The sequence below is a fragment of the Phyllostomus hastatus genome, unplaced genomic scaffold (assembly GCF_019186645.2).
Source record: "Phyllostomus hastatus isolate PE091 unplaced genomic scaffold, TTU_PhHast_1.1 phas_contig_80, whole genome shotgun sequence".
Lineage (NCBI taxonomy): Eukaryota > Metazoa > Chordata > Mammalia > Chiroptera > Phyllostomidae > Phyllostomus > Phyllostomus hastatus.
The window spans coordinates 27,922,440-27,943,668 of NW_025333960.1; the positions used below are offsets into that span (position 1 = coordinate 27,922,440).

Consider the following 21,229-nt stretch of genomic DNA (forward strand, 5'->3'; position numbering starts at 1 on the left):
TCAGTAATTCGCTGCCTCTTTTTGAAAACATTTCTTGATAAATACAAGAAATGTGACAATATTTACCAGCTGTATTTTAGCAGTCTCCCTTTCTTTGATTCTTTCTCTGGATAAAAAAAAACTATTAAAATAATGCTATGATTGTCTCTCCTCTGTGAGGCTGGTATGCTTTTCAGAGTTGAAAATTCGGCCTTATTACAATAATCCTCAGCAGATAGAATAGTATATTTTATGTAGTAGGAATTCAGTATATAATTATTAATTGGACTGGACCATTATCCCATCCTAAACCTTTCCAATGTGAACTCCGGAAGGGCTATTCATTGCCAAACAAGCTCAGATTGCATTTCATTCTCATTACACAATATTGGGTAAAACCATTTGCGTTAACTAAATCTTGGGCCTGAATTAAAGGATATTCATTTCTCAAGGCCCCACACATAGTAGAGGGTCTAGTTGCAGTTAGCATAATCCTACTTTTCTGTAACTGCTTCCAAATCATCACCGATGTAAAAATACTCTGAGTTTTATATTGATTAAAGAATATAACCCTTTACCTTCTCTCACCCTATGGAACTGCCATTTAATGATTTCCTGATCATTTGTCCATTGTAAGGGAAGACTTTGGCCCATGGGACTCAAACTTCTCTTCCTGTCTATGCCATGTTCCCTATCATTCTGCTGTTTTAAAAATTAATTTTGAAAGAGAGAGATCTATTTGTAGTCCCACTTGTTTATGCATTCATTGGTTGCCTCTTCCATGTGCCCTGATCAGCAACCTTGGCATATTGGGTTAACACACAAACAAACTGAGCTACCTGGCCAGGGCCATCATCATTCTGTCTTATTTCAATATCTATCTGGATGACCTACCCACATTTTAATCTTAGAGTCTACACACTTGTTCAAATCTAGTTAACTTCAATTCCATGTCCCATTACCAATTCATACCCATGGACACCTTCTTCAGTCTGTCATCATCTAGAATGGCACCATGGCTGAATTCTTAAACTCATATCATTCTCTGACTGTAACCTCTGTGCCTATTGCTTGCTCTATTCTTACTATCTTTTCCATATTATAACCACCCAACTAGGACTGTGTCTTGATCTTTCTTCTCAATCGTCCCTGTATCATTCAAGATTTCCTGAAGCCTCTGTGCGATGTATATGCTTATAGTTTCTACCACCATATCTTCACTCAAACTCCTGTTTCTTCAGTTCCAGGTTCTTAATTCATTTGGCACTGGACTCTAAGGAGCTCCTTCAAAAATATCTCAAATATGATGAATCCTGTTTCAAACTTACCTCCCAGTCCATGCTCTCTATTTTTGGATCCTGATACCAATAACCATCCTATTGTCAAGGTTGAAAACCTGATATATACTTGAATAATTTTTCTTACCATCTAGCCAAGAAATCCTGACTCCACTATATTGGGACAAAGGAGCAAGACTCTTTAACGGCATAGTCTACTGAGTCCAGCCCCAGCCATTAGGCCTTACATTCTGATGGGACCAATATCTCAGTCCACTTTGACCCATTAGCACCACATCACCATGCCACAGCAGACCAGTGGAAATCTCTGCTAATTTTAGTGGATTTTACTCACTACTATGGTAGCTTTGTTATTTCTTGGATCAATTATTCATGACCCAAAACCTAAACTCGTTAGTGTGATAGTGAGAGCCTTCATGTTGTGGCTCCCACCTGAATATAAGGCCTTTTCCCATGCGTGTGATCTCCCAACATGATAAACTACCTGCAATTCCCTAAGTGACACTGATTTTTGACACCTGCATGCCTTTTGGCCTATTGTTTTCACTACCTGAAGTATCCTTTTCTGAGTAACCTGTTCCTACCCTCCAAGACGTAGTTCTGTTACTATCACCTTAGCAAGCTTTGTCAAATTTCCTTGAAGCTCTTTTCCCTGGGTTCCAAAGAATTCTGTGCTTAATTCAATAAAAGCAGTTGTTGCAACTATTTTAAATTGTATCTGTGTCTTCACCATTGCTCAGTGAAGCTAATTAAGAGCAGGTGTTACCTTTCATTTACTATGCTCAGAATCTCACCTAGACTTCAAAATGAATGGATAAATGAATGAATAAGTAATAATGTCCTTTATCCTTGCCAAAGTAAACTAAAATATAAATCTCATTCTTTCATTTATTATTTTAGGAGTCACATCACTCAATTGGACTTCAATCCAGCAAATGTTGAATACTTATTAAGTTCTAGACTTTGTGATAGACTCTGGAAATACTCACATGAGTGAGGTTTTCTTCTCCTCAAAGGTATTGCCAATTGGAATGGGCACCAGATATTTAAGCAAAACCACATAATATGACATATAATACAATCTCTCCCTCAATCTTGTCTCTTTCCCCTTTGCTGTAAAATATGTGTGGGGTTTGTAATGTGCAAGCAAACAACTAGAAATATATAAATCCCTTTAACACCAAAGCTACTGAAAGAGTATTCCAAAGCTGCATTCTCCAACTCTTCTCAATGCTCTTGCTCCTTTCACCATTATATTTAATCTTCAGCCTTTACTAATTTGCTGCTACTACTCTTTCTGTCACTAATGCTCTACTACTGGCCAAACTAAAAACGATATCAGAGTTTAAAAATTCAGCTGTGGTTTTATTCTGGATAATGACAGAATGAGAAGAATGTCCATGGTATGGGGACATGGAATTGAAGTTAACTAGATTTGAATAAGTGCATAGACTCCATATTTAAATATTCGATACGTCATCCAGATAGATATTTAAATAAAACACAATGATAGTGACCCTGGTAGGGTAGCTCAGTTGGTTAGAGCATCAGCCCAATACATGAAGGTTGCAGCTTCAAACTCTACTCAGAACACATAAAAGAAGCAACCAATGAAGATCTCAAATAAACAACCTAACTTGACACCTCAAGGAGTTAGAAAAAGAAGAACAAAGTAAGCCCAAAGTTAAAAGAAAGGAAATAACAGACATCAGAGCAGAAATAAATGAAATACAGGCCAGAAAAATAATAGAAGAGATCAACACTAAAAGCTGGTTTATTGAAAAGATAAACAGAACTATATCTTTAGCTAGAATAAGAAAAAAGAGAGAATATTCAAGTAAAATAAAAAATGAAAGAGAAAATATTACAACTGATACAATGGAAATGAAAGGGTTTATAAAAAGAAGAATACAAATCATATTATTATCTCAATATATGTAGGAAAAGCATTTGACAAGATCCAACATCTATTCATGATAAAAATTTTAACAAACTAGGTAAGAAGGAAGGTGCCTCAACATAATAAAGACTATAGACAGGCATACCTCGTTTTATTGTGCATCATAGATACTAAACCTTTACAAATTGAAGGTTTGTGACAACCCTGTATCAAACAAGTGTATCGGTGCCATCTTTCCAACAGGCTCAGATGATAGTATTCTTCCACAATAAATTAATTTTGTAATTAAGGAATGTACATTTTTTAAAAAAATAATGCTATTGCACACAGCATACTACAGTATAGTGTAAAAGTAACTTTTATATGATCTGGGAATGCAAAAATTTTGTGTGACTCACTTTTTTCTGATATTTGCTTACTGCAGTGGTCTGGAATAGAACCTGTGATATTTCTGAGGTGTGACTGTATGATAAGCCCGCAGCTAATATCATTCTCAATGTTGAAAAACTGGAAGTGTTCCTTCATATGAAGAACCAGATGCCACTTCTATTCAACATAGTACTGAAAGTCCCAGCCAGAGTAATTAGGCAAGGGGGAAGAAATGCATCCAAATAGGATAGGAAGACATAAACTAGATTCTAAGAGCCACATGCAAGAAAGTGAAATGAGACTCTTATTTAATACTACTCATGAAAATCAAATTGAAATAGATTAGTCTTAAATGTAAGACCTATAACTTAAAACTCCTAGAAGAAAATATAGGAAAAATATCCTTGACATTGGTCTTGAAATATTTTTTATATGACACAGAAATGACATGAAACAATGTAAAAGTACATAAATAAAAATAAAGCAAATTAAAAAGCTTCTGCACAGCAAAACAAATAAATTGAAAGACAATCTACCAAATGGGAGAACACATTTGCAAACGATGTGCCTAATAAAATTGTTAGTATTCAAAATACATAAGTAATTCATACAATTCAGTAGCAAAAAGGAAAAAAGAAATAGTTACATGGAAATTTCACAAAGGACCTGAACAGACATTTTTCTGAAATAGATGCACAAGGAAGATATACAAATGGCCAACAGATAAATGAAAGGGCACTCAACATCACTAGTCATCACGGAAATGCAAGTCAAAACAACAGTGAGATATCAATCACCTCACACTTGTTGAAATGGCTTTTATCAAAAATAAAGCACCCATGGACAAAGACAACTGGGGTGAGGGAGGATGGAATGGGGGAGGTGGGGGTAGGTAGGGTAGGGGAGAGTAATAGGGGAAAATGGGGACAACTATAATTGAACAAAAGTAAAAAAAATTAATTTAAAAAAGACAAGTGTTTAGTGTTGGTGCAGATATAGAGAAAAGACAACACTTAAACACTGTTGGTGGGAATGTAAATTGGTATGACCATTGTGAAAAACAGTATGGATATTCATAAAAAAATTAGAAATACCATATGATCCATCAATCCCATTTCTAGGTATGAATGTAGATAAAATAAAACCAGTATTTCAAGGAGATATTCATACTCCCATGTTTATTGCAGCCTTAATAGCCAAGACATGGAAACAACCTAAGTGTCTGTCATTGGATGAATAAAGAAAAATATTCATATATTTATATGGATGAATATAAATATATAAGAAAGTATTCATATATTTATACATATATATGCATATGAATACTATTCAGCCATGAGAAAGAAGGAAATTCAGTCATATGCTACAAAACAGATGCACCTAGCAGACATTATGCTAAATGAAATGAGCCAGACAGAGGTAGACAAATATTGCACAATCTCACTTATTTCAGAATCTGAAAAAAAAACTGAGCTCATAGAAAGAGTAAAATGGTGATTACCAAGGGGCAGTGGGGCTAGGGGAATGAAAAGGGGAGATGCTGGTCTAAGGGTATAATCTTCAGTTTATACTTAAGATGAATGACTTCTGGGGATCTAATGTATTACATAATAGCTATAGATAATAATGCTGTATTATATATTTTCAATTTGCTAAGAAAGTAGATCTTAAGCATTCTTACCATATACACACAAAAAAGATAACTGTATATCTGTATCAAATCATCACATTGTACATTTTAAATATATATAATTTTATTTATTAATTATACTTGAACACATAAATTTATGTTAAATGATTTTTATTTAATTTGTATAGTATTATCCATTATTACTATAGTTTATGTGCCATAGATAATTTATATAGAAATAAATATGTTTAGTTTGACCAGGTTATACTTTTCATGTCATATAAGTTCCTATATTTCAATCTAATTGAATGTCATAGTTTATTAGCAATATGTGAGATTTCCTACATGAAGCAATTGTGGGTTTTGCTTTATATGTTTGTAGGTCATGTTATTCAGTGCATACAGACTCATAATTACTGAATGAGCATTTTGGTCACAATATGTTTGATATATAATGACAATACTCTCCTACATATTATTTTACAGTTAATGTTATCAACACCTGTTCTTTTTGTTAGACTAAACTAATTTTACATTTCATCATCAACTATTCTGGCTTTTTTTTTAATAAGCATGTAACCTTTACAGAGCAATAATTAGACAATTTTGTTGTTTTCCACCCATTCTGATTTAGTGATTTAATTAATTTATAAGATAGTTATATTTGTTCTTGCTTCTTTCATCTTACTTCATGCTTTCTGTGTTGATATTACCTTCCTACTTTTGTCATTATTACTTCTTTGGTATATCAACTACTTTGGTTTTATTTTATTGCTTTTAATAACATAAAGTATAAAAATTCTACTTGTATTATATCACTGTTTCAAATTTCCATCTAAATGTGCTCTTATATTAGTAATACAGATAAACAATGAGAGATAAATTTGAGAATGTAGGTTTGAGATGTATCATGAAGAGCCAGTGGAAAGTTCACTTAATTTGTAAACAGGTAGGAGATATAAAGAATTTTTGAGGAGTTCAATGTGGTTAGAGACAGGCTGTAGAAAAATCAATTAGACAGCATTATGTAGGATTAATTGAAGTTAAATAAAAGTACAAGTTGCAAATATGTTTCAAGAAAGCACTTTTGTAATTAAAGTGAAGTGTAAGAAGGAATGAGGATTATAGACTTAATAGAGGCTGACATCAAATTATATATATAAATAATGTGGCACATTACTAGATGACTGAAAAACTATTATGGTGGCATTTATAATGAATTTTTTGATGATTTTGGGGGTGTGATAGAAACTATATAAGAGGAAACAAGTACCTAATAACCCACCATGCAAAAACTGAGTTTGGGAGAGGGAATAGAAATCAAGGAGAAGATTGGTGAGTCACCCACTATATTGTCAGTTGAAGCAAGGCAACTCATGAAACACTTCCCTTTAAAGGGAAGTATTAGAGAATATTTGAAGACAGAATCTGGGTGTACAGTTGTTACATTATATCTCAGCATTTTTAAAAAATTCAGCTTGTTGACTACTAGGGGTAGGCTCTGAAGACTCTACATTTGTTGTCTGGGAGTGTAAGTTCCACATATTTGAGAATTTTCTGTTTTCATCCTATAATTAATTTCTAGTTTCATACAATTGTGGTTGTATTGTATACAATTATACATGGATAATTTCAATCATCTTAAATTTGTTAAGATCTGTTTTGTGACCTAATATATGTCTATCCTGGAGAATATTCTGTGTGTGCTTAAGAAGAATGTGTCTTCTGCTGCCGTTGGATTGAATATTCTATATGTCTGTTTTGTTCTAACATGCAGTTCAAGTCCAGTGTTTCCTTATTGATTTCCTGTCTAGATGATTTATCCATTGTTGAAACTGAGATATTGAGGTCTCCTACTATTATTGTATTGTTTTCTATTTCTCTCTTCACATCTGTTAGTATTTTGCTTAATATATTTAGGTGCTACACTGACATTTTAATCTTAAACAACTGCATGTACAAATTATAGGCAGTAAAAAGTCCATGACATTAAAAAATCTGTCATTCAAAGATATCTGACATGAATTATCTACTGAAAAAGACTACAATTAAGTCCCAAACCACATTATATGTTATCTAAAGTTTGTGTATATTTTTCCTGAACTATTGTATTAGCTATTTATACTTCTAATTCTGTGGTGTGTTTTCTCAGTCCTCAATTAATTCCACTGTGGCTTTTATAAAGTCTTATGTTAAACATTTCCCTCAAATGATCCATAACTTTGATCAATTCTTTTGTCCAGAGGGGACACCCCCAGAACAGTAACATCACATACACAGTAATGTCTAATAAGACTTGTTTCTTTGGCCTGACCCAGGTATTTCAATAGGTTAGAGCACTGTCCTAATAAGCCAAGGTTGTAGGTTTGATTCACGGTCAGGGCACATATGAGAATCAACCAATGAAAGCTTAAGTGGAACAAGTTGATGTTTCTCTCTCTCCCTTTCTCATCTCTCTCAAATCAATCAATAAAATAAAATGATTTTAAATATGCTTTTCACAACACATTTTGACAAATTTTTATATCATCTAATTTCTAAATAAGGATGAGAATAGGTTTTCTATGAAGGATTGCTTTGTCTTTCTACTCTTTGATACTGATAACTGACCCTAAACAGTGCCACTAATGATGAGATACAGTCACTAAACTGTGCATGTTCAAACTCTATGCTTCTGATCACATGAGATGAATGCATAACAAACTGCTAGCCAAGCACTGATGAAAGAAAATTGCATATAAATTCAAGGTTACTTGAGAAGCATTATTGAAATATTTAGCAGAATCCTTTAATTACTAGGAAGCAATAGACAATTTAACCATTTTCACCTAGAGGGAACAGACTGAATAGTAGTAAACTCACATAATATCAGGAAGAGAGAGTGAATGCAGCAGGAGCCCTCGCTGAAGTGTCAGGCTGGTGCAGTATGGGACGTATCTCTGACAGGCTGCTGCCTGTAGCCATTGCCATGCATGGTGACATCAAAATCACCAAATAAGAATATGTTTATCCACTTATTCATTCAGCTACTGAATGAGTATTGATTGAGTGCCTCCCTTATGCCAGGTTTAGTTCTGAGCTTTTAGGATACAGAGACGGTGACAGAAAACTCTCCCATCCTCATAAGATTTTGTGTCTTTTAAAATGTACCATAAGGGTATTTCAGAAAATCAGATATGAATAAGTAAAAATTAATGAGAAAAAAAAAGCTCAGATAGAGATTAGTACTAAGGGAAAAAAAGAGCATGCGATGTGTCCAAGGCACACTTCAGAATGGGAAGACAGGGACAGGCTTTGGGATGAGAAAAAATACAAATCTCAGTTACTGAGAGGCCAGTTATACAGGGCTTTTTCTTTGTCTCTCTCCTGCTGACCATATTTTGCCATTTCACTAATTATTATTGTTCCATTAAGTGTTGAAATGCTAGTCAATAAATGATTATTGAGATCCCACTGTGTTCTCAGCACCAGTACGATTGGAAAATGTGGTTGAATTCAAACAACTAATTCTACTGCTGTGATAAAATACGAGGCGGGGAATGATGCTTGTCAGTAAATAACTTAAGCCCTCTTGTTTTGAGGGGCACGGCCGAGTCTGAGCTTTCCCAGCCATTCACATATCACGTCTCTGAGATCCAGCCATGAGTTCCACCTCCTCCAAGAGGAGGCATCGTTTACTGCCACTAGATGGCGCCAATTATTTTCCTATTAGGCCAACAAAACAAAACAAAACAAAACAAAACCTTTTTCTAGGTAAGGGCTAAATCTTAAATGGAAGAATGTTACTTAGCATTATTATTAATAAAAGTATTGTTATTTTATTAATATTTATCTTATAGGCAAGCCCGGAGCTAGCAATAAAAAGTGTGTGTTCATTCACTCACATACCTATTTATTCAATGTATGATCTATCACATATAATCTTTAAAAAAATATATTATCAAGGTCTTTGGAAACACAAATAAAAGTAATTGAGAATATTAAATATATATAGTAATTTAATATATAAATATCAGGATCAAAAGTAGCTGATAAAAGTATATTATGATATAGCCATGTGTCTCTCAAAAATAAATAATATAAATATATTGAAAAATCCATGGCATTTATTACTACAATTAAATGTAAAAATGTGAAATTGGATAAGAATCACTTAAGTAATCTATACTACTTAATCTACATCACTTAGTCATATCTATATAAAATTTTAATATGTATATTTTTACAAAACAATAAAAATTCAGATCTGAAAATATATATTTTTTCACATAATTTCCCTGTTTCTAACTAGTAAGTGCAATTAAAACATATGAAAATTGTTTCTAAAGAAAAAGAACACAAAATATTCTCATTTTTAAACAAGTGATTAGTAAACATTCCAAGTATGTTTATTCAGATACACAATGTAAATATTCCCACATAGCTCATTAAAAATATAAAAATAGTTCTAGAATAAATATAACATATAGTTTTTTCTTTAAATTTTTAAATTATAATTGACATTAAGCATTATTTTATATTATTTTGCAGTATATGGTATAGTGGTCAGACATATACATAATTTACGAAGTGATCCTCCGATAATCTAGTACCCACCTAGCACCACACAGTTATTATGACATTGACATTATTGACTATATTGTCTATGTTGTACTTTACCTCCCTGACTACCTTTTAACTGTCAGTTTGTAGTTTGCAATCCCTTCACCTTTTCCACTCAGCCCCCTAACCCCTTTTTCATCAGGCAATCACCAGTCTGATCTCTGTACCTGTTAATATAAGTCTTTTCTGTTTGTTCATTTGTTTTGTTCTTTAGATTCCATATGTAAGTGAAATCAAATGGAATTTGTCTTTCTCGGTTGACTTATTTCATTTAGCTTAATATCCTCTAGGCTTATTGACAAGTCTCAAATGGTAAGGTTTCATTCTTTTTTACACTCGAGTAATATTCCATTTATATATGTACCACATCTCTATCCAATCATCTACTGATGGGTGCTTGGGTTGTTTCCATATCTTGGCTATTGTAAGTAACACTGCAATGAACATGGGGGTCCATGTATCTTTTCAAATTAGTGTTTTGGATTTCTTCAGACAAATATACAGAAGTGGAATTGCTGGGTCATAAGGGAGTTCTATTTTTAATTTTTTGAGGAACCTCCATACTATTTTAAATGGCAGCTGCATCAATTTTCAATCCCACCCACAGTGCATAAGATTCCCTTTTCTCCACATCCTCACCAACACTTGTTGTTTGTTGATTTATTGATGACAGCCATTCTGACAGGTGCAAGGTGATATCTCATTGTGGTTTAAACTTGTATTGCTCTAATGATTAATGACATGGAGCATCTTTTCATATGTCTACTGGCCATCTGCATGTCCTCTTTGGAGAAGCATCTATTCAGGTCCTTTGGCCATTTTTTAAATCGCATCACTTGTTGTTTATTTGTACTTTGGGGAGGGGTTTAGTTGTATAAGTTCTTTTTTTCATTTTTAATTATTTAGTGTATGTTTTCCATTATCATTTAGTTCCCTTACACAATCCCACACTGTTGTCCATGTCCATGAGTCCTTTTTCCTTCCTGCTCAATCCCTCCACCCCTCCTATACTTTTAAAGCAGTAGCTTTCCAAATTAAATAAAGTACGACAAAATCAGGATACACATTAAATGCACTGAAAAGCACATGTTGTATGAATACATTATAATTACTTAGAAGGAAAAATGAAAAGTTACATTTATTATGCTAACAGATTTATTTTTAAATTTTAAACATCTTTGCTAACTCAGGATGCAAAATGAGTGCTTCAAACTCTCTGCTACTTTGACTCTCCTTGTATTTCCTTCATTCTAAAATAGTCAAAAAAGAATACTTACTTTAATATCTGCCAGAGTTTTTTGCCTCATGGCAAGGAGATTTCTATATTTCTGTCCTTCCTCAGAGAGCCTTTGTTCGCAGGCTTTCTGCTCACTCATGAGATGATCGTAAACAGCTTGTGCTTGTTCCTTTTTAAATTTTATAGTTAAAAATTGCTCCCTATTAAGAAAGAATTGCAATTACTACTAGTCAACGTATATTTTATTTCCTAAAATATACTTATGATACATTTTTAAAGACCCAATATTGAAAAATCTTAGAACCAGAGGGCTTTGGGAAAATTTCCCAGTCCCTTCTATTACCTCCACAGAGCTACACTTAAGAGATCCAAGTGCAAGCAAATCTCTGACAAAATCCAGTGGCTTCTCTTGGATGTTGACCCACCATGCCTCTATTTTGTTGGCATTCCAAAAGACCTCCTCCTCCATGCAGCATGTAAGTCCAAACACATTCTGGTTAGATTAAGCCAACCAGCCCTGTGACTGATTATCCGGGAGTAATAATGTATGTTACAATAGCTCAATAAGATGCAAGACAAAGACCTAATTGCATGTGGAAAAGGCTCACAACCACTAAGTGTAATCAAGGAATCGTATTTTCAAATTTGCTGACAAAGGTGTAGTGGAGAGAGAAAAAATGAGTACGTAGTGTTGAGCTGCTGAATCAACCAACCCTGTAGCTCACCTCACCCAGAGCCTGCTGTTCTATATTATACATTCACCTATTGTTTAAGCTGGTGTGCAAATGTGTTTGTGTGAGCATGAATGTGCATGCATGCATGTACATGTCTCTGTGTATTTTGTCATATGTAACTAAGTACATTTTGACAAGGAGGTAAAATAATTTTTACACTGAAATTAATAGTAAAGTAAAAAACAACAGTAGTAGAATAAACATTAAAAAGTGGTTACTACAATAGTGCAAAAATAAATATACTTTAGATATAATTTCCAGAGTTGATAAGCAACTCATAATGTAGAATAAGCAGAGCTGCAAAAACTCAGTACAGCCTTTTACCCACATCCGTTTTCGTCTCTACTGGTATAGAAAATTGAATCATTTGCACAGTTAGCTATAAAGACAGCAGGACTAAAATTTTTGAGGGGCTGAAATGTTAAAGTGCTTTGAATGTAATATCTCATTTAATATAACCACAACCCTATGGAAGAATAATTATTACAGCAATTTACTGATGAGGAACCTGAACTTCAATATAATTAGCTTGTGTAAGCTAATTAGTAAATGACAGACAATTCAAATCCAGTTCTGTCTGGCTCTGTTTGATTCAGCAGCTCAGCATTCAAATACTCATTTTTTTCTTCTCTCCTCTATGACTGTTAGCAGTGAATTTGAAACTGTGACTCTTCATTCACACTTTACATGCGAACTTCTGCTGCTGCATGAAATAAGCCCCTCTCTTTTCATCTGCCTTGACCTTGGTTTTTCTACTTCATCATTTACACAAACAACATCCAAAATTCTTATGTCATGTCCTGTATACCATAAGTATTCTGTAATCTGGATGTTCTGAAACATGGCGAACCAGTTCACACAGGGAGGAGCAGGCATGACCAAAGACAAAACTCTCATACTTACTCCCAGCAAACATCACTATATCTTGATCCCATATACTTTATTCTCCACACTAAGTATTTTAATATTAGATTGTACTCAATATAGCATCGTATTAATTTCATATGTGTTATGCACACTACATGTGTTCAGATGTGTGTGTATGCATGAAAATAGTGTTTCCTTTCTCGTAGTGACGAAGGACAAACACTGGAGTCCTGTGTGTCTGGGTTTGGACCCCTTCACTTTCTAGGTAAGAAACAGTTGTAAAAACTGAGTGAGAGCCCAGAGGAGCCTTGTTAACTATTCTTTTTATCGACATATTTCAATTGTTTTACATATGCAAGGTTTGCCTCTCTGAAAATATCTTCAGACACATAAAAAATACACTTTCCCACCTGATATTCTTTGTTCTTCTTGGTGCTTGGCTCTACGCACACTATGGGTTCTTAATAAATACTGATTAACTTGACATGGTCACCTATTGAAAGTACCAATAGTTTATCCTTGAGTCATGTGCCACTTAACAATGTGATATGTTCTGAGAAATGTGTTGTCAGGTGACACTGATGTCATTGTGCACACATCATAGAGTGCACTCACACGAAGCTAGATGGCGCAGCCATCTACATACATGTCCAGGCTAGATGCTGGAGCTTGTTGTTCCTGCAACTTGTGCAGCATGTCACTGTGCAAAACAACTGGAGATTAAATCAGGCACCAGGGAAAAGGAGATGATCAAGAGAGATGTATGAGGCTGCTGTCAGCAAAGACGGCACACTTTTTTACAGCAAACTTTGCTTTATAAGTAGAAGGAGTACACTCCAAAATAATGAAAAGTATGCTATGATAAATACATAAACCAGTAACATAGTCATTTATTTTCATTATAAGTATTATGTACTGTACATAACTGTATGTGCTGTACTTTTATATGACTGGCAACACAGTAGGTTGGTTTGCAGTGGCCTCACCAAAAACACACAAGTAGTGTGTTGAGTTGACATTAGCAATGGCTATGATGTACCAGGCAGTAGGAAGTTTTCAGCTACATTATAGCCTTAGGAAACCATTGTTGTACCTGGGGTCAGTCGCTGACTAAAACATTGTTTTGCAGTACATGACTGCACAGGTACTGTGTGTGATTATCTGCAATAATCTTCCTTTCCAGTCCTGGTTTAGGGACCCAATTTGGATGGTTGAAATAACACTTTGGAACAGGATGGACTTAACCTGGAGCTAGCTCTACCACCAGTTAGTTATCTGTGCAATCTGGAGGCAATCATTAAATTTCCTTGAACTTCTGTTACTCAGCAGTCACATGGGAATGTTATAACCAAATTCAAGGATTTGTTGTAAGAACTGGATGAGATAAGGTACACAGGTTTCCTTGCAGAGCGCCTGGCATGTTAGGAAGATAATCAATGGCAGCTTTAAATATTACTTGCCATTATCTCTGTTAACTAATAGATTTGTAAGCAAGGCCACAGGGCCATCTATTCTTTTTCTTTTTCCTGTGGAAAGGCAGATTTTGTCAGGTTGAGAGAGGGAATTAATTCACTGGGACATGAATTAATCCACTTTTGTCTCAAGGGCGATATAATCTAGCCACAGGGTGGAAGAAAATGCTAGGATTGAAGTGGTACGAATTCTGAAGAAAAAAAAGTCTCCAGCTCACAAATTAGATCTTTTTAAGTTTAATGTGAATTATATAATTTTAGGTTGATACCTTTGAGCTCCAAAATATTTTTACAGATAACAATGTAGATAAATGTCTTGCAAAGTATACCACAAAGTATTTCCTTGGTTTCTTACATGATTACTGAATATGATTTAGTCTTTTTCAGATCAGGCTACATGGTCATTTGGAAAAGAAGTTTTTACCCTATGGTAATAGCTAAAAAAATTTTTTTTGAGTGCACTGACACAACTCTATTAAGGTATATGGCATTAGGCTGTGCATAAATATTTCTCTGAGACTTTACTCCTTGAGTGGTATGATTTTACTAATGCTGTATTAGCCTTGTGTATTTAAATCCAAGCACAATTCCTAAATGTGACCAATGTGTATTCCCTCAACAGCCCTCCAAGCCATTTCCAATGTATTGCACAATAGGAAATAAGAACCAAGAGGGAGAAAATGAAGAATATTTTAAGTTCTAAATGAGAGTATATGGACACACTAAGGCTCTTAAGCATAATTATTCAAGAGAAAGGCTTTGCTAACCCTTGTCATGTCACACATGGGGCATTTGACTAATACGGGGACTGGAAAAGAGGCTTTTGAATAAATTACGTGAGGTTTTGTAGAACATCTATTTCCAAACTGTTACCTCAAAACTTATCAAAAAAGTTGAGTGAAAATCTTTATGTTATTAACTATGTCAGTAAGTGAGAAATACTAAAATTTGTGGGAGGGTCCATTAATATCATAAGAAAGAAAAATTGTTATACTTGGAAAAAGAGAAGCATTCCCAGTTATTCAAATTAAACCAAGGGGGAACAGTAAAAAGGAAAAGCAATTTATGATTCTCTTTTTAAACCAAAATTGTCACATAGCACATCAAACTATGATAGAAAATATGGATTATTTTTAAAAATGGAAATTTTATTTTATCTCTTTTATAAATAATAAACATTTAGTAGTTTGATACAATTTAAGAACTTACTTCAAATTGCCAAGTATCTTATCAAAATTTTTCTTTTCCTCTTCTCTTTCTTCCAGGTCCTTATTCAATGTATTTATTTTTGTATGATAAACCACTGTTTTACTTTTAGTTGTCGCTATTTCATTAAATATTATTGAGTATCTTTCCTGGAAAACAAATTCCGGGATGTTTTATTTTTAAATCTTTGGGATTTAGAGTACCAAAGATAATTATGTTTGGTTATATGAAAAATTCAAAGCAAGTAGTGACTTCTTTTCTATGTAAGCACTAAATTATTTTGACATTATTTTTGTCATTGTTACATCTTATGAGATTTTGTAAAAGATAGATTAGAACTATCTATTCTGTCTCCCTCATCTTTTTTTCTCTCTCTCCCACTCCCTCTCTCCCTGCACTAGTCTCTTCCCACTCTCCCATGCACACATACCTTAGAGTCATGTCTTCTCAAGATGCAAACATATGGCTACTGGTTTTCAAACATGTACAGTGAAGGTGGGAAAGGACATATATTGTGCTGGTCTTTTTAAAAAAATCATTGATATTTAATTCCAGTGCAATGTCCCAAACAGGCCCATGCAATTCCCGGTTGGAGATTTGATTATTGCACAATCCCTTCATATCTGCTGGTACATATACTGACTGACTAATTTACTGACTGGGTGACTAACTTACTGAAGGTCATTCCCTGTTTCTGGCATTGCTTCTAATTAGTGCTACTTTTCTCACTGAGTCCACAGATCTCAACTGCTTCATGCTCCTATTTTTTTTTCCCATTTTCCTCCATTTGCTTCCCAATTCGCTCTCCACTCTTAAAGGTTTCAAGAATGGCTAATCTTTCATATTTATTTTCCTATAAAAATCTGCTGTTTGTCCAAGATTTTGAACATTAGGTACAGTCTTTGAATTTAAATATATTCTCTGTTTTCTTTCTTTTTCTGGAAGTTCTAGAATTTTTCTACTGATAAATAAAGGCTGGTTTTTGTTTGTTCATTTTGTTAATACCAGAATGTAGTTGAAAGATGGTTGATCAGTGTTCTTCAATGGATCCACTAGGATATTTTGTTACTACTGGGAGAAAAAAAATCAACCTGAAAAAAGAGTATGAACAGGCAAAAGTATGCATTAAGGTAAGTAGGTAGGAGTCAGAGAGAACGGGCAACTCTCAACACAACATGCTATCTATCGTGAAGCTTGACTTTCAGGGGAGATTCCATAATTCATGCCTTAATCTTTTTTTTTAAGATCAATGTATTGTTCTCTGTCTCGCACCCCATCCTGGGGACCTGGCCAGCAGCCCAGGCATGTGCCTGACTGGGAATCAAACCAGAGACCCTTTGCTTCACAGTCTGGTGCTCAATCCACTGAGCCACACCAGCCAGAGTGCATGCCTTAATCCTGAATGAAGATTCTCATGGGAAACTGAGAAGACTTCAGAAGCAATGATGTCAACCACTTACAATGGTGACCATGTAGCCAATTCAGCAAAGTGAAGGTGGTGCTAGAAGATTCTACACTAAAGGAAAGAAAGAAATTGTGCTTCCTGCAGACAGCAGTGAAAAACAAAAATTGTATTTTGGTACCTTTAATAGGTACCATCATTGAGGCTTTGTAATTGTGAGCAGTATATCTATTTCCATGGCATCAAAAATATCAGAGATGTCCCCACATTGATTTGAATCTGGAGAGAAAAAATTGTTGGGTGCCACATGTCAAAAGTATAAATGTTCATCTCTGAGTGAACAACAGCTTGAAGACTCCAAGAGCCATTTGTAAGTCTTTTGATGAGTGCTGAAACATCACCAGAGCAAATAGGGAATAGGAGCATAAAATGGTAAATTTATAATTTGACTATTTGGAGGGGTATTTTTTTCTCTAGCCTGGGTGACAAAGGTTTCAGCAATTTGGAGGCTTTACACCCAAAGGTACTTTCATGTACAGACTTGGAAAAGTCTAGAAATCTGAATTGCAGTTAATTAATATTTTATTATACAACATTTTCATCATTCCTTTATCTGAAAAACTTTCAAATCATACATGTTTTAATAATTAAGTAATAAAGATTATATTCAGAGTCTAAATTTTTAATGTAAATTTTATTTTAATTTTATGAAAATTTAATAAATATAATGTTATCTAGATGTAATAAGTTCAAATTCTATACCTAAGATTTAAATAGGGGTTAAAAGTAGCAAAAATTTATTAGCACTGTTCAGCTTGGCACATGACTGAAATGCTTATGCATGGTAAAGAAAATTTGCGTTAGAGCTTAGCTCTTAGGTGACAGAAAATGGCACCTGTAGTACTGATTGTATACCAAGCAACATAATGAGCACTTAATAAATGCTATTAGTGATGTTTGATATTGCAACAGTTTGCATGTTTCTTTAAAATGGGGTTCGCATTAAAATGGGGTTCTTTAAAATGTGGGCATGGCCCATAAAGTGTTTCTTCATCTGGGATAGCCTGTCTCACCAGCTCCATCTCCTTTCACTTCTGTGACAGTTGCCCTGCTCTGGGACTCTGCTGAACTACTGCCATTCCGCAAACATACAGCATTCTCCTATGACATCTTTGCTTTGCAAACATAGTGTCTGTTTCTAGAACGCACTTACCTCATTGCTTCAAGGTAAAAATTATATACTGCTGCTACTACTACTACTACTACTACTACTAATAATAATAATAATAATACAAAGAGAAGCCATTGTTAAGTATTTCCAGTGCCAATTATTGTTCTTTCAGGAGTTTTATGTATATTGTCTCTATTGTCTTCAATGTTATGGCAACCTCCATTTTTTTCTGGTAGTCTTCTCATTTTTAGGCAAAAACTCTTCTGTAAAACCTTCCCTGCTTCCTTCAGTTGATTCGGTTCCCTCCTCCACGACCCTCTTGCACGTTACTCATGGTGGCAATGGCTCTGAACACAATATATTAATGTTGTCTGTTTCTTTGTCTGCTCTCCAACAAAATGACGTGCTTCTTGAGTTAACCAAGTTCTCCTTTTACTTTCCCAACTCCAGCAACTTCCAACAATATTTAATGTATTTAAAGTGCTCAATAGTAATTGGAAAGACAAACTGATTTAAAGGACAAATAACATTAACTCTTCTTCTCTAACCCTCCAACTTCCAGTGCACTCTGTAATACTGAGCACATGTGCACAAAGAATGGTCAGCCATATTTTTTGGCACTTGTTTATATTTGTTACATATGCCACCTTTGGCAATTTTTAGTTAATATTTTTGAAGTTAATATTCAGATAAGGACATAAGAACTGTGGTGGCTTCCTAATACAGTGATGAACACATATTTTTTATCTCTTGTGACATGTGACAAGTGATTTGTTGTCGATAACAATAGTGTGTTAAGTAGTAACAGCTGGTGTGAATATTTTGTCCTGATTTTAATGGAAATATTTTCTGTGTTTCATCATTAAGAATGATGTTTGGTGGAATATACTGGTAGACACATATTGTCAAGGTAAGGATGTTTTCATTCTATTTCTAGACAGGTAAGAGTCTTTGTAAAAATCATTAGTGGCTATAGAGTTGTATCAAATAGTTTAGGCTAATTGTCATTCATTTCTGCAAGTGTAGTGAATTATATTAATATAATTGTTTATACTGAATCATCTCCATATTCTTCAAAGGAATCTTATTTTGCATAATGTATTCTTTTTAGCACATTGTAAAATTCAATTTGCTGATATATTTAAGAATTTGTCATCTATATTCATAAGTGAGATCACCTATACATTTTAATGCTAATATTTTTAACTTATGGTCTCAAGGTTATATTATCATAGAATGAATTTAAAAGCTTCTCATTCTTTCTTATGCTGTGAACCCGGCCTTTGCAGGAAGCCTGTAAAATACCCAGGTTTCTTTGTGTCTTAGTGGCAGAGTTTGAACAAATTAAATTTATTTCATAATTATTGGTCTATTGCTGTGTTTTTTCTCTTCATCTAGTTTTCATCACTAATATTTTATAGATGAAATATATACCTCATGTAGATTTTAAAACAAATTACTATGCAAAACAGCAGTTTCCTTCATTTCTACATATAATGATGTCTCTTTTAATTTTTCCTATTTTTCTTTCTCAATTTTTGTTAATTTCTATTTTCTCTCTTTTTTCCTTTAATATTGAATATGTATGCCAAATACTTTTAGTTTGTCCTATAAAATAATGCATTGGTAATACTAAAGTATGATCTTTACCTAATTTTGCTCTGTAATTTATCACCAGTCATCTATAAATAAATGTAATTTGTATTTCTAAGTATTCTTTAACACAGAAGCAAATAAATAATAAAAATATGACAAAATATTTCCAGTAGTCTATATATTTCTTATCAAGTTCTGATTTTACTTTATGTGGTCAATAAAAGTAGCCTGTAAGATCTGACTAGTATAAAGTAATGGCTAGGAGCATAGATTATTCCAGAGCCCAGTGTCAAACATAGTGAATCTCTACTCGACACTAATGAGTTCCATGAAAATGAACAAGCTTATTAAAAAACAAGGCATCAGATGCTTCAACTGTACAATGGACATGATAATAGCACACTCTTCATAGAGTTGTCATGAAGATGAAAAGAGTTAATGTGCCTGAGCACTCTAAACAATGCCTGGCATGTAGAAAACATGCAACATATTAATAACCCATTGTTTTATTATAAATATTATCATTTTCTTTGGTAATATTTTTATGTGTTTTGGTGGCTCAGTACAGGGCAAACCTTTTAAAATTGATATAATCGTATCTCTAACTCATGGCTCCTGTGTTGACCAACCACAAATCCTATCGCGGCTGCCTTTAAAATACATCCAGAGGACAGCGAGTCAGAGGCAATGGACTGTTTCCACTTCACTACATCCAATGATTCTCTAAAGACAGAGTATTAGATGTAAGGATTTTTAGGGAATAAATATTTATAATTTGGAAAATTCCCTGAAACCTTTTGACATGCCACCATTTCTTCATGCTGCCTACCTACCAGTCTGAGGGGAAAATTTTGATGTCAGTTATTAACAAATGTTTCTTTCTGTAGACTGGCTTCACTTGTAAAAACAGGGCACTATTTACTACACCACAGATTGATACTTCTATTCTGTAGGAAAAGGGACAGGGGACACACTAGATCAATGGGGAAGACACTGCAAGAGAAAATGAGCACAGAGACAGTGTGCATGAATGCACACATGTATGCACATGCAGAATCAACTTAGTGCAGCCCATTAGAACTGAGAAACATCCATCTAAAATTAAATTTTCTTCAATAGTTTTTATGGTCGTAAAGTGTACATTAAAATATTTTCATATTAAATTCTTTACCTCAGTTTCTATTAGTGCTTCTTTAGTTTTCTTCCCCTTTTTTCGCAATTTTTTCTTTGTTTGTTGCACATTTTTTTTAACATAGTCTCTCTTTTCAATTATCTGATATAGTATCTAGGAGACAGTCAGAAATTAAGATATGTAGCATTTACAATTCAATTATCCTGGTGTAAATGAAATATATCCCAAGTGACTATTTTAATAATAACAATATATATTTTGATATAAAGTCAAAGGAGCACCATACATGAATTACAAAAATATACTATGATATCCACAACCCCAATATTCGAGTTACTTGAGAAAACAATCATATCAATTTTAGCTAAGTAACAAACACTATTAAACTCATAGAAATTATGAATTTTCATCACAATATGTAAAATATTTTAACCAACATTAAAGGTCCACTACAAATTTTCAGTAATGACTACAGAAAGTGTATATAAACTATTCTTTCTAAGAGTTTTTGCTAAATTAAGATTTATTACAATTTATAAACTATGAAAATAAAAAAAATTGATTACTAAACTATAAGAAGATAGAACAATGACTATTATAAAATAAGAGGAAGTAAAAGTCATTAATCTATTCT

General features: G+C 33.8%; 1 protein-coding gene across 1 annotated transcript in view; it reads right to left on the bottom strand.

Moving 5' to 3' along the window:
- CCDC178 (coiled-coil domain containing 178) overlaps nt 1–21,229 on the bottom strand; it is a 278,777-nt gene that overhangs the window by 178,343 nt on the left and 79,205 nt on the right. The window contains exons 15-17 of the mRNA XM_045850302.1: nt 20,635–20,748; nt 15,298–15,443; nt 11,056–11,215 (exon numbers count right to left, since the gene is read on the bottom strand). Coding sequence (XP_045706258.1) covers nt 11,056–11,215; nt 15,298–15,443; nt 20,635–20,748 — 420 coding nt within the window. The remainder of the gene's footprint in view (nt 1–11,055; nt 11,216–15,297; nt 15,444–20,634; nt 20,749–21,229) is intronic.